This window comes from Ranitomeya variabilis, chromosome 7 (assembly GCF_051348905.1).
Source record: "Ranitomeya variabilis isolate aRanVar5 chromosome 7, aRanVar5.hap1, whole genome shotgun sequence".
In the NCBI taxonomy this organism is placed as follows: domain Eukaryota; kingdom Metazoa; phylum Chordata; class Amphibia; order Anura; family Dendrobatidae; genus Ranitomeya; species Ranitomeya variabilis.
Window position 1 is genome coordinate 214859418 of NC_135238.1, and position 14586 is coordinate 214874003.

General features: G+C 38.9%; 1 protein-coding gene across 1 annotated transcript in view; it reads left to right on the plus strand.

The window, feature by feature from the left end:
- LY75 (lymphocyte antigen 75) overlaps positions 1–14205 on the plus strand; it is an 87437-nt gene extending 73232 nt beyond the window's left edge. The window contains exons 27-35 of the mRNA XM_077272862.1: positions 2690–2845; positions 2967–3089; positions 4239–4433; positions 5298–5521; positions 5661–5832; positions 8450–8608; positions 8930–9052; positions 9941–10108; positions 11148–14205. Of these exons, the coding sequence (XP_077128977.1) occupies positions 2690–2845; positions 2967–3089; positions 4239–4433; positions 5298–5521; positions 5661–5832; positions 8450–8608; positions 8930–9052; positions 9941–10108; positions 11148–11311 (1484 nt within the window). The 3' untranslated portion in view covers positions 11312–14205. The remainder of the gene's footprint in view (positions 1–2689; positions 2846–2966; positions 3090–4238; positions 4434–5297; positions 5522–5660; positions 5833–8449; positions 8609–8929; positions 9053–9940; positions 10109–11147) is intronic.
- Positions 14206–14586: the final 381 nt, after the last annotated feature.

The window sequence follows — 14586 nt, forward strand, 5'->3', positions numbered from 1 at the left end:
TGCTATAAAAAGCGTCTTTTAGTGTGTGACGGCTGCCAATCATAAAAATCCGATATAAAAAACGCTATAAAAGTAAATCAAACCCCCCATCATCACCCCCTTAGTTAGGGAAAAATAATAAAATTTAAAAAATGTATTTATTTCCATTTTCCCATTAGGGCTAGGGTTAGGGTTAGGGCTAGAGTTAGGGTTAGGGCTAGGGTTCGGGTTGGGGCTAAAGTTAGGGTTAGGGCTAGGGTTGGAGGTAAAGTTAGGGTTAGGGTTGGGGCTAAAGTTAGGGTTAGGGTTGGGGGTAAAGTTAGTGTTAGGGTTTGAATTACATTTACGGTTTGGATTAGGGTTGGGATTAGAATTATGGGTGTGTCAGGGCTAGAGGTGTGGTTAGGGTTACCGTTGGGATTAGGGTTAGGGGTGTGTTTGGGTTAGGGTTTCAGGTAGAATTGGGGAGTTTCCACTGTCCAGGCACATCAGGGGCTCTCCAAACGTGACATGGCATCCAATCTCAATTCCAGCCAATTCTGCGTTGAAAAAGTAAAACAGTGCTCCTTCTCTTCCGAGCTCTCCCGTGCGCCCAAAAAGGGGTTTACCCCAACATATGGGTTATCAGCGTACTCGGGACAAATTGAACAACAACTTCTGGTGTCCAAGTTCTCTTGTTATCCTTGGGAAAATTAAAAATTTGGGGGGCTAAAAATCATTTTTGTGAGAAAAAAAAATGTTTTATTTTCACGGCTCTGCGTTATAAACTGTAGTGAAACACTTGGGGGTTCAAAGTTCTCACAACACATCTAGATAAGTTCCTTGGGAGGTCTAGCTTCCAATATGGGGTCACTTGTGGGGGGTTTGTACTGTTTGGGTACATCAGGGGCTCTGCGAATGCAACATGACGCCTGCAGACCAATCCATTTAAGTCTGCATTCCAAATGGCGCTCCTTCCCTTCCGAGCTCTGTCATGCGCCCAAACAGTGGTTCCCCCCCACATATGGGGTATCAGTGTACTCAGGACAAATTGTACAACAACTTTTGGGGTTCAATTTCTTCTCTTACCCTTGGGAAAATAAAAAATTGGGGGTGAAAATATAATTTTTGTGAAAAAATATGATTTTTTATTTTTACGGCTCTGCATTATAAACTTCTGTGAAGCACTTGGTGGGTCAAAGTGCTCACCACACATCTAGATAAGTTCCTTAGGGGGTCTACTTTCCAAAATGGTGTCACTTGTAGACGGTTTCAGTGTTTAGGCACATCAGGGGCTCTCCAAACGCAACATGGCGTCCCATCTCAATTCCAGTCAATTTTGCATTGAAAAGTCAAATGGCGCTCCTTTCCTTCCGAGCTCTGCCATGCGCCCAAACAGTGGTTTACCCCCACATATGGGGTATCAGCGTACTCAGGACAAATTGTACAACAACTTTGGGGGTCCATTTTCTCCTGTTACCCTTGGTAAAATAAAACAAATTGGAGCTGAAATAAATTTTGTGTGAAAAAAAGTTAAATGTTCATTTTTATTTAAACATTCCAAAAATTCCTGTGAAACACCTGAAGGGTTAATAAACTTCTTGAATGTGGTTTTGAGCACCTTGAGAGGTGCAGTTTTTAGAATGGTGTCACACTTGGGTATTTTCTATCATATAGACCCCTCAAAATGACTTCAAATGAGATGTGGTCCCTAAAAAAAAAATGGTGGTGTGAAAATGAGAAATTGCTGGTCAAATTTTAACCCTTATAACTCCCTAACAAAAAAAATGTTGGTTCCAAAATTGTGCTGATGTAAAGTAGACATGTGGGAAATGTTACTTATTAAGTATTTTGCGTGACGTATGTCTGTGATTTAAGGGCATAAAAATTCAAAGTTGGAAAATTGCGAAATTTTCAAAATTTTCGCCAAATTTCCGTTTTTTTCACAAATAAACGCAAGTTATATCGAATAAATTTTACCACTAACATGAAGTACAATATGTCACGAGAAAACAATGTCAGAATCGCCAAGATCCGTCAAAGCGTTCCAGAGTTATAGCCTCATAAAGGGACAGTGGTCAGAATTGTAAAAATTGGCCCGGTCATTAACGTGCAAACCACCCTCGGGGCTTAAGGGGTTAAAAAAAAAAAAAAAAAAATTAGTAATCCTTCAATTTTTACACTGGCCATTGGGGATATTTTAGATTCATACTTTGTTTTTAGAAGAGCTATTATCGAAGGCAGGTTTCCAGCGACAGGTAACACCTCCATACACAGCTGAAAAATACAGGATCCACCAATCACAACATTTGATGTCATAGTTGTTCCTCCTCCTTTCACCTTTGTACACGCTCAATAGATACCTAAAAAAGATGGGGTCAGGGTCTGATGATCATCGGGGCTAATGTAAATGTATTATTTCTTTGAAACAAAAGGAAGTTAAAGTCTAGAAGAAAAAAAAAAGCACCAGTGTGAAAATTTCAAGATTTCTGTTTTAATTTTATTTTTTTTAATACAAATTGTAGAAAAAACACTGCAAAAAATATATTTAAGACAAAAACCTAATACTAACAAATCGGTCATTTTCTGCTGACAGTTCCCCTTAAAAAAAAAGTTGCAAAAATGCAAGGTGCCGTGTACAATTAAACTGAATACTAATGTGGGATTGTTTTTACCTTTTTGCACCTTTTTTTTCCCGAATGCTAATTTGTTTTTCATATCTATTTTGTAGAAAAGCCTGCAAATAAGGCAGAGGCCAATCACACAGACTGTCCTCATACAGTCGGGAAAACCGTATGGATTCCTTACCGAAATAGCTGTTATGCTTTTCTTTTAACACACAGAAGATGGCTACCGAGTGGATCAAAGTATATCTGCCACACAGTCCGTATGTATCGGTCATTATAGATTTTTTTTACTGCTGTGCAAAAAAAATGGATAAAATTCTTAATGACTTGATAAACCTGTCAGTAAGTGACTGTGAGCTTACGGACTTCACTGTCTTGCAGATCCGGATGCCTTTGTCCTGAGCATCAGAGACGAGGACGAAAACACATTTGTTTTTAACCATCTGCAGCCGTACGTTGACTTGGCCAAGTGGGTTTGGTTGGGACTTATTTATGATAGAAATGGTAAGTCTTGATCATTATCGTTAAGACCTGAAATTCTTGATCGGTTCAAAGAAAAATTGCAGTAAGGCCAAATACCTACCGAATAATTTTGATGTTTGCAAAAGGTCCTCAGTACCTTTTACTGTGTGGGTTTCTAAAGGGTGAGTGCAGCTTTCAGTAAACTTTTTGACCTGTTCTAGTGGAAATTGATACATTTTGATCTGTGAAGTCCAGGCGCTGAGATCTCAGCCTACTGCAGAAATTGTTCTTTTTGGGTAGACTGCGTTAGCTAAAGATGGACTTATAGACTTGGCTCTCCCGGCCGGAGCATGACGGTTTCTTAGAAATATATTAATCTGCCACGCTCGGGTCTAGGGTGGCACCTGTCAAGTTTGTGCATTACCGTCCTATTTATATGGCCGTCTGACCACAGATCAGCGGATATATTCGCACATGTGCCCTCACTGACATGTAAGGTAATAACACTTCGGGCCTGTTGCATCAAATCGTTTGCGCTAAAAAATAAACTGGCACAAAATTGAGGCAAATATCACTGAACTTAAAAAGTTGGCAGAATTAATTGTTGAAGGTGTGACATAGTATGGCACAAAAAATCCTACTACTCCAGTACATGACAACATTTAAAAAAAAAAATCTATTGGAGCTCTTGCTCAGTTAACACAACTTTTTTTTTTTTCTCCCACTACCTTCTCTCAGAGATAAAAGCAAGTAAAGGGGGATGTACAAAGATCTTAAGAATGGAGAGTGGGGAAAGTATCTACATTCTCAGGGAGGGTGGAGAAAACGGGGTTTTAAAAAAGGAAGCAAATGTATGATAATGTTTAAAACGCTCATGACGCTATGTAAGTGAGTAAAATAAGTAAGAAGAATTAAGTGCAGGACAGAAGTATGAGATAATGAAGACGGCGATACCCTGCCCGCATACATACAGACCTCACATCCAACCTATATTACTGGGAGTGATGCTTCCACAAGAGAACGCTATAATGTTTGCATCAGGCTGCAACCTGAATATCAGGGGGTCTGCAAATGATTGAAGATTGCAGACTGAAACCTAGTGTATTTATAGTAATTAAATGTAACCAGTAACATTTGCATGTCCATAGTCGTTAAATCAATACTTAACCTAAAGTGTTGTTCCTTTCCCAGCCAATGGTTTACGGTGGCATGACCAGACCTTTGTACGATACTCCAACTGGAGAGAGGGGCGACCAGATGTGACAAATAACAGCTTTTATGCTGCTATGAAAATTGATGGATTTTGGGACATTTATCCAAGTCCAATGGATTTTCAGCGGTTATACCTTCAACAACACTCTGTTGTGGCCTGCAAAATTGAGAAAGGTAACTCCTCCAATAGTATGTACACCAAGTTGTGAAAAACAAAAACTAAAAAATGAACAGAGGCAGAGTATGAGCTCAATGAGATATGATCATTCAGTGAGATTTAGACCAACCTAGGTCTAATGGCCGAATCACCCGCAGAGTGGAATCGTTAAATGAGCTGATCAGTCAGTCATTTAGAATTCAGGATCCAACATGCATCTCGTGCATCCCAGGGGAGGTATCAGTTGACATGACATCCCCTGCCCATCTCAACTCTCGATGTACAAGTCAGCAGAGCAGGACCAACCCTTTAAAGGGAACTTTGTCATCAAAAATTGACCTATTATTTAAAGGAACATATGTATGTATGTATATAAATAATATGTATATGTACATATATATAGTTGTGGGAAAAAGTGTTTGCCCCCTTCCTGATTTCCTATTCTTTTGCATATTTCTCACACATAAATGTTTCAGGTCACCAAACAAATGTAAATATTAGACAGAGATAACACAAGTAAACACAAAATGCAGTTTTTAAATGAAGGTATTTATTATTAAGGGAAAAATAAATCCAAACCTACACTGTCCTGTGTGAAAAAAAAAAGTGGTTGATTTCCCCCCCCCCCTTAAAATATAAATTAACTGTGCTTTACCACATCTTTGGGAAGCTGAGTTCAGTTTCCCTAGCCACACCCAGGCCTGATCACTTCCACACCTGTTCTCAATGAAAAAATCACTTAAATAGCAGTTGCCTGACAGTGAAGTAGACCAAAAGATCTTTTTTTTAATTGTGACATTTTTTATAGAAGCAGTTTAGGTAGACGTGTTTATAGTATGACTTACGGTGAACCTAAAGTGATGTTAATGTAACCCCTTAAGGTTCTAATGGAGATTACGTTTCGCCGATGCCGACCTCTATTCCCTATTTAAGTTCTACGTACTTTGTTGTAAAGAAGAAGGTTACCTGGTTTGAAGCAGTCAAGGAATGCAGAAAGAGTGGCGGCCACCTGGCCAGTGTTCACACTGAGAACCAGCAATTGTTTGTGGAGCACATTCTCAGGCAGGATGGGTTTGCACTGTGGATTGGACTGTGGAATAATGACGTGAGTACTCTAATCTCAAAATAAAGCCAGCGGGATGATCAGTCCATCGCTGCGCTTCTGTAAATCATTTTATTCTCTTTGAAATGTGATAAGTTTAAACATATTTGGACTTATTACTATAAATACGTTTGGCTAATAGGGGTCCAGTATGGAGTGGTCGGACGGTACTAAAACCAACTACGCATCTAAATTCTTTCCAAAGAAGATCAGCCTTGGAAACTGTATCTATCTGGATACAAAAGGAGACTGGTACCAGAAGAATTGTAGTGAAATTCAAAATGGTGCAATGTGTTATAAAGAAACATTTCCAGGTAAGTTGTGATTAGGGGAGACTTTCCTAGTTTTGGCATTTCAAGAGGCCCTCGTTGATGTTTTCGTTGGTTCTTCTTTATGGATTTCACAATTTAAATTGACAATAAAGTCAAATCAATGCCTGACCCATCTTGAAGTATGTTAACATGGGAAACATCACAGATTAGGTGCAGATGGATGGAATGGGCGCAGGAGATGAGCACTATGTTGCCAGCTGTGCTATACAGTCAGCTCTTGTCCCTACCAAGTAGAAAACTAGGGACCAGAAGACCGCGCATTATGGTCTTATCCGGTAGACTATTAAATATTTAAATTAAGGTTATGCCAACCTGGACTGGTTGTGTTCACGCAAAATTTTAATATCATAGAAATCCAACTGCTGCAGGTCCAGTGGGTCCTCAGACCGAAGGAATCACCGGAAAAGAAAAATTGTGGATGATCCGTGTTGCTGGTAATCGAAAATGGTAAATCTAGGTCCACACAAGTGGTTTGGCGTTTTTTATTTTTATTTGGTCAACGTATTTTGAAGTCCTACACACTTCTTCATCAGGACGCAAAAAAAGCCCCAACCATCCTGGATTTACCATTTTCTATTACCAGCAGCGCGTATCAGCCACAGTTTTCCTTTCCTGTGATTTCTAACAGCAGTGAGCAGAGCTGGCGCCTATCGCTGCTGTCAAGCAGTGGCATTTAAATGGTGTGAAGAAGTATAGGCGTTCATTTGGGCACCCAATGGCTGTCTAGCAATACAATAGCGGGGTGCCGATGGACTACCTTGCCATCTGGGAGTCTATTGAAGGCTCTCGCTGCACCCATCCTGGTGCTCCTGTGGAGCCCAGACCATATTTTTACTACCTGCTGTAATACCAAAGTACTAAAGTATTTCATCAGTATATAGTACAAGAAAACAATTGCAGGTTCAAGTCCATTAGGGGAACTAAATAAATATGTAAACAGTCATTAAAAATCTTAAAAAAAAAAGTTTCTCTTTCCCCTTTTCCCAATGTGAAAATGTGAAAATAAATTTATAGTATATTTGACATTGCTACATACATAAAAGTCTGATCTAACTAAATATTTTTTTTACCTTTTTGTAAATATAAAATGAGTTACCCTGTACAGTGAACTCTATACAGTAAAGATAAAAATTTGAAACTCTAGAATTAGTTTTTCGGTAATCGTACATCTCTTTTTACTCAAAAGTTTTTTATTAAGTATAAGAGTCCAATAAAACATTTCACATTAAGACATAAATTTCCATTTTCCCCACTCTTAACCCCCACTTACCCAACCCGCCCCCATCCTTCCCTTTTAGGCCATGTGCACATGTTGCGTTTTTTTACACTGCGGATCCGCAGCAGTTTTCCATGCGGTGTACAGTACCATGTTAACCTATGGAAAATAAAAACCGCTGTGCACATGCTGCGGAAAAAAAAACGCGCGGAAACGCTGTGGTTTATTTTCCGCAGCATGTCAATTCTTTGTGCGGAATCCGCAGCGGTTTGACACCTGCTCCATATTAGAAAAACCGCAGTAGAATCCGCACAAAAACTGAGGTAAATCCGCAGGAAAAAACGCAGTGTTTTTGCCCTGCGGATTTATCAAAATCAGTGTGGAAAAATCTGCACACCAGTCCGCAGCGTGGGCACATAGCCTTAGACAGCTCACACTTTCCTCTTAACATATCCTGTAGTATTATATAGGTTAACCATATACAATAATTTTTATTTGCAAACTAATACACCGTAAATATATAGACGAACCCTCCTCAGGCCTAACTTCTCTTAGCCTCCCATAGCCTAGTTCCAACCAAGGCGTCCACAATCTTCCCTCTTTTCTGATATACACCCTTTTCCAGGGTAATGACCTGCTTCACATATTTAAGATATTCTCCCCTCGAGGGAGGTTCCTCTTTGATCCAATTTCTGGCAATCGTACGTCTCTTAAAAAATAAATTAATAAAGGGAAGAAAAAAGCAATCAAGTCGTTATTTGTAAGCCCAAAATAAAGCCAAGAAATAATAAATGGACAGCTCACCAGACGAAAAGAAAAAAAACCAAGCACTTAGAGCTGTATCAATGGAAAGATGAAGTAGTCATGGTCTCAGAAAATGGTGACACAAAACGTACTTTTAATTATTTACTTAAAGACCTGTAAAAAATTGTTACCACTGTAATCAAACTTGCTTTGAGAATCATGATACACAATAAACACTGTAAAAAGGAACCCTCCTACCCCCCCCCTAAAAAAAAAAAAGTTGTCAGTATTGTGTTATTTTTTTCAACACTTCACCTCAGTTGAAATTCTTCCCCATTTTCCTGTTCAGAATATAATATAATTAATGGTGGTATTCAAAACTACAACGCTTCCTGCAAGAAAACCAAGCCTCACACTGGCATTGATGGAAAAATAAGTTATGGATCTTGCAAGAATAAGTAAAAGAGAGGATTTAAAAAAAAAAACAAAAAAAAAACCTGAACTCTATTTTAGCAGTTTTTTTTGCCAATTTCACTGTAACAATAGCTAATATTTAATAATGGACTATAATATTGTGTGTTTTGCTTTTTGTTTTGTCTTTTTGTTGTTTTTTTTTTACACAACTTCTTTGTTTTCCAGTACAATTGAAACGTGATAGTGAAGAAGAGTTGTGTCCTAAAACTCCTGGCTCAGGGCAATGGATCCGTTACAAGGAATTCTGCTATGGTTTTGATGTGAAACTTTACAACTACACTGTGTATAATAATACGGATGCCAGCAAAATGTGTCAGACTGTGGGTACGTCATCACTTTATGCATAAAGCCTGCCGTATATTGTAGGTGTGCTTGTGTCAAAATGTAAGACCCCTTAGACAAACCTGTGTGTATATATACAGGCTCACCTAATGGAATTGGGATTTGCGATCCAGGATGGAATGTTGAAAGAAGTGATGGAATGTCGAGACGTATATAATAAAATAGTCTGTTCAGTCTATTGGAAGCAGAATGTCAGCACATTTACTAAGGATCTTGGCTGGGAAAACTCTTACCATTGGGAATGAACACCCACCATTGTGTGACATAAGCAATCTTTGTTATTCACTATCCTTTTTATTACAGATCCCACTGCCACACTGCTAACTGTAAAAGATCAAGAGGAAAATACCTTTGTTAGCAAACATCTAAGCACCGATCCGTATGTTACCAACAGAATTTGGCTTGGAGTAAATTCTACGTCTACTGGTAAGTGTTTCAAAAGAAAACCAATAGTAAATGGTATGGAGCTGCAGTAACAACCATGGCTTTGATTGGCATTTGCCAGCGAAAACAAGAATTGGCAGGTCCACCATTGGCGCTTTGTTCTCTTCATGAATAAAAGCAGGAGCACGTTGAGAACATTGGACAGATGTGAAAACCTGACCGATTTAGCAGTGGGGCAGTGATGATTTGCGGAGTTGTAGCCTGGAAGGGTAGCAAAAACCTCCATGTGATTGCCAATGATACCTTACCTGCTGTTTAGGCAACTGGATAATGTCAGCACTTACATTGGCGCAGTGGGCTCTGGATTCCTCCTGGTCCCATGTGTGAGCAGAGTGTGTAGACATTTCCCAGATGACTAAGGCATTGCTGCCATTAACTGCCTGGTGCCGACGTTCTTCAGATCTGTATGCGAGTTAGAAGCTCTCGGACATTACGTATCCAATCCAATGCCGCCACTGACTGTCCAGGAGCTCACGGATGTCCTGATCTAGGTCTTGTAGGAGATCTCCCCCCAGGTCATCATCCACTGTCTCATGCCCAGAAATTGTCAGGAGCGCATCCAAGCATTTGGGGGCCATGCAACCTACTGATCAGTCACATTAGGAGTTCCCATGATGGAATTTGTGCAAATTGGACCTGTCTTCGAATTTTTCTTTCTTTTTTTTTTTTACTTTAAATTTTGGGGTGATTTTGGAGTTCGTCTCTCAAGTTTTAGCTTAATTTTTCGCATTGTATATTCATGAGTGTGTATAATCTTCCAGGCTCTTCTGGGGCAAGGAAAGGAATCAATGAATGTAATTTATGTGAATTTGTAAAGGTGGTGGCTAAGACACACGGAAGAGTAAATAATGTGCATGCTCCTTTCTTCAGGTCAGAAGTCAGTGTGGCTCGATGGCTCGCCCATGCAGTATACGAACTGGGAGCCTACACAGAATGCGGGGGCAGGATTGTGCGTTGTATTGATGCCTCAGACAGGAATGTGGAATAAAGTCCCGTGTGCATCAGGACATGGCAGAGTTGTCTGCAAATCACCATTGAGTAAGTTCTCCCAAAATTACAATTGGCGGTAGGATGAGGTGTTCTTTTTATTCTCAAAACTAAATGGTGTTGGACCACAAGTGATCTAATACTGACTACTTATAATTGCCATAGGCCGTAAAATTTAGTAAGCCATCTCTATAGATCATCTGTTACTACGTTCTGCATAGGCTGGAAGTACACCATGTATGGAGCCAGGACACCATATCTCTGTAATCTACCGTATATAGTGTCTGATCTCAGATACTGCAGATAAGCTCCTATTGAAGTGAATAGAAGCTGACGTGCAGTTTACAAGTATGACCACTACTCGGTGTATGGTGATCTGGTGTTACATCTCCAGCTACCACAGAGTCTGGGAACAGTTGACCTTTGGAAGGCCGGTTGACCCACTGATCGGATACAGATGACCTATCCTTAGAATATACCTTCAATATCTCAGCCTTGGACAAACGATTTCAAAATTATCTAAACTTTCAAATAATGTTTGAGATGCTGTATCTTTTGCCCCTTACCAACTGGCCCAAATACTGCTCAGTTTGAGCGATGGGGTAACGGGAATCTGGCATCCTCAGATCTATAGTTGTAAACCGGGAATACGACCTAAACGTTTTAAGAAATTTTGTTGCATATCGTTTTTAGCAATTTATCTTTACTCATTGTTGAATATCATTTTTTCTTTTTTAATTGGTTATCCGATACAGTCTGTGGACAAAAGTGGCATTGTTTTTGGGGAATGAAAAGTTGACCCTTTTGCTACTGTATTTTTATTATTATTATTATTATGGTCAATTTTTGGGGATTTTCGAGAGAACCTTATATTATCAGCTGATTGGCTCCCTCCCAATAACCCGAGGCTCGCATATTAAATTTCCCGGCACATCTTTGATTTCAATAGGATACACTATAAAGTACTGAGCACAGATGGCAGGAGTGTCCCTCATCCACCATCATGAGAACAATGAGAAACGACGACTTGTCCATCTCGGTAAACCACCCCAGTGTTGTATTAATCGTGCTTGTTTCCATCTTGTCCTAGGATCCAGTGGAACAGGAATTGCAGTTGCATTTGCAGTGTCTGTGATTATCGTTCTGCTCATCGGGATCCTCGTCTATTTCTTTAGAAAGAGAAATCCCTTTTCTTCAGCAATTCGGTATCGGCGAGCGGAAGATCAGATGGAGTCAATGATTGATTATACTTAGGACTGCTGTTAACCATTTACTTGCATTTTTATTTTGCACATTTATTGTGATGCTGCATTTTACAAACTTTTCTTTTTAGGGTATGTTCTTACGTTGCGTTTTTGGCACTAAAAACACAGCATTTTACTGTCCTAGCAAAGCGAATTTGATTTCTGAAATCTAATGCACTTGTTGCTTATCTTTTTCCTTGCAGACTTGAAGCGGTTTCCTATCTGCAGCATGTCAATTCTTTCAGCTATTGCTACATTTTTCACTCATTTTATTGAATGGGGAAAAAACACAAAAAAAAGCATTAAAAAGCTTGTATTTTTGCAGCATTTTTCCTGCTAACACATCAGTATTTGCAGCAGATTTCTCTGCTGAAAACACTGAATGTGTGCACAAATCCTTAGTCTGTTCTCGATTTGTTGTGGAAGACTACTATGAAACCAGTCTGTTGTAAATTACTGAATACTTGATGATGATTTTTTTTTTCTTATTAAGCCAAGTTTAGATTTTATGGTTGGAATTACAATTTTTGTTTTTGCAATTAAAGGTTTCTTTTTAAATTTTGGCTAATTTTAAGTAGAATATTTGGAAAAATATCCAAATTGGTATGGTACAGCTGGATGCAAATTGAAAGGATGTGGAACAATTTTAACAATTACTCTTGGTACCAAAATATCTGCCCCTCATCTTCTTGTAGATTTCATTTGTAAGTTATCAAAGCAGCTGCTAATAATTTAGGGTTGATCTTTACATTTCTACTTTGTATGATTAGTAGTGGCACATTTGGACATTTTGATAGATATGAAAAGTGGAGAAATGCCTGCATGCACTGATGGCTTTCGACGCACACGCATTCTTGTAGGGTTTCCATTCATTTCATTGGAGAGCACCATCGATCATCTCTTGGAGAAATCGATGGAGAAAATATCAGTGAGGCTATGAGGTGCAGATATTTTAGGCTACATATATATTTGTTGGTAAGATTCCATACATTTGGCATTGGATTATCCGTAAGGTTTAATAAATTGCCAAAGATTGGACGGAGAGAACCAGTTACTACATTAATTTGATTAAACATAGAATATTAGAAGATATTATTTTTATTATTTTATTTTGGGTGAATTCTTAATTATATATTTGATTTTTGTTTACTTTTTTTTTTTTTTTAATGCAGTGGCGTAGCATTGGTTGCCAACGCTCGGGCAATGCAAAAATTGCACCCTCTAACGTCTAACCCATTAATAATTTTTTGCTTGTGTGCCCTTTTAACATGAATAATGCCTCCTTTGGAAAGTAGTAATATCCCCTTGATGTCCCCTCAAAAACGAATAATTCCACATTTTGTATCGCACCGTACAGAAGTTTGCACTCCTGTAATCTGAGTGACTAAGTCCTCTTCTCCCCTGCACACAGATTGAGCGGGCACAGGCGGTGCGATGCCGTGACGGGTTGCTGATGTCTTGTAGGCTGTAGACCTACAGGACAGAGAATGGCCATAGACTCCCTGCGTTGCCACAGTATAGACTTCATATTTGTGCACGGCTGGAGATACGGGGCACCTGGCTGACAAATCTTTGGTGCTAGTGACACCACTTGTACTTCTGCGTGATTAAGAATGAACTGACCGTATCCCCCTTTGCCCGCGCTACACCACTGTTTTAATGATACTCTGGCACCTGTTAAGTCGCGTAAATGCCAGGTTAAATAAATATTACTGTGTGTATATAGTAGGTTGTGAATTTCTGGAAATTTTAATTTATATTGCTTTCTAACGCTACTGTAACAGAAGGAAATTTACGTTTTTTTTGTATATCTGCTTATTTATTCTTAGCACAGGTTTAAGGGCAACCCAACAAAACTTGAGGACTACAGCTTTTAGCCCTAGGAGTTTGCTTGCAAATTTTTAGTAAATTTCAACATTTTAAAATGGTATTCCTATCTCCTACAGTTCTGGCATATCAATGTACTAGACGTTGGACCCTCTTCTGTCTCGTGCTGTTTTCAGAGCAGAAGTTGTCGCAATGACCCTTCAGATAACTGGGGATTCTGACTATCTCTTCACTGAAAGCCGTGGCCCTGTTTTTTTTTATGTAGACTAATGTCCCTTTAGTGGGATCCGCATCTAGTTTATATTTCTGGCATATCCACAGGACAAGATGTAAGATTTGAAGTGTGTCCATAATTCAGGCATACTTCAATTCTAAATAATTGGCTTTCCGATACTAACCCTGTACATAGATTTCATCCTGAAGAATATCTCTATTTATTACAAAGTAGAAGATTATACAATGCTCATAACGCCATGTTCAGCTCCTCAACCAAACAATAAAAATAAAACATCGGGCCTCAATTATCAGCACTGGCTAAAAGAAAAATGTCATTGTTGCCCATAGCAACCATCGGAACGCTCAGCTTTTACATTTTCAAATTGCTCTTTTTAAAATAAATATTGATCCGTGGCTGGTTGTCAGGGGCAACAGTGGCCGTTTCTCTTTAGCCAGTTTTGATAAATTTGGCCCATTGATTTTCTTTTTTTTCTTTTGCAATATTAGTCTCACTTTTAATAAATGCTTTTGACATATAAAATAACATATTAAACCAGTTTTAAATAGATTTAATTAAAAACCTGTTAACCATTTTGTCTCCTGCTTCTATGTAGTATAACTGTGTGGTAACTAACAACAAAAAAACAGGCTTGCGTACCTTAGTCAGCCAACATACTTTTTTTTTTTTCTGTCTGCCGCCTCTGTTTTGCTGCTGTATATCCATCTGTAAAGGCTCGTGCACACGACCGTAAAAATTGGACAAGTGCTATCCATCGTTATGACTGCTAACACTCATCCCAATGTTATTCTATGGGGCCGTGCACATGTCCGATTTTTTTTTTTTTCGTGGACTCTGTCAATCCAAGGTAAAAAATAAATAAAAATCACAGCATGCTCAATTTCCCGCCTATAATTGGATGGCACTCACCCATTCATGTCAATGGGTTTTTGGAAATCATCAGACCGCACATGGGTAACATCGGAGTGCGATCAAATTTTCACAGATATAATGCATGGAGAAACCATTTTTTTTTTCTCTCCACCTTCGGTTAAAATCTGATCACACTCTGTATATTCTCCATCCGAGAAAATCGGTCCAGTCATCTGCACCTAGCCTAAGAAGTAGGAAACAAATGGATGAAAGCGTGACTGCAGTGTTTGTAGTCTGTTACCATGGAGACCTGAAAGCCTTTATAGTAGCTATTTTTTAATTTAAATTTTTTAATAAAGAACAATTTAAAA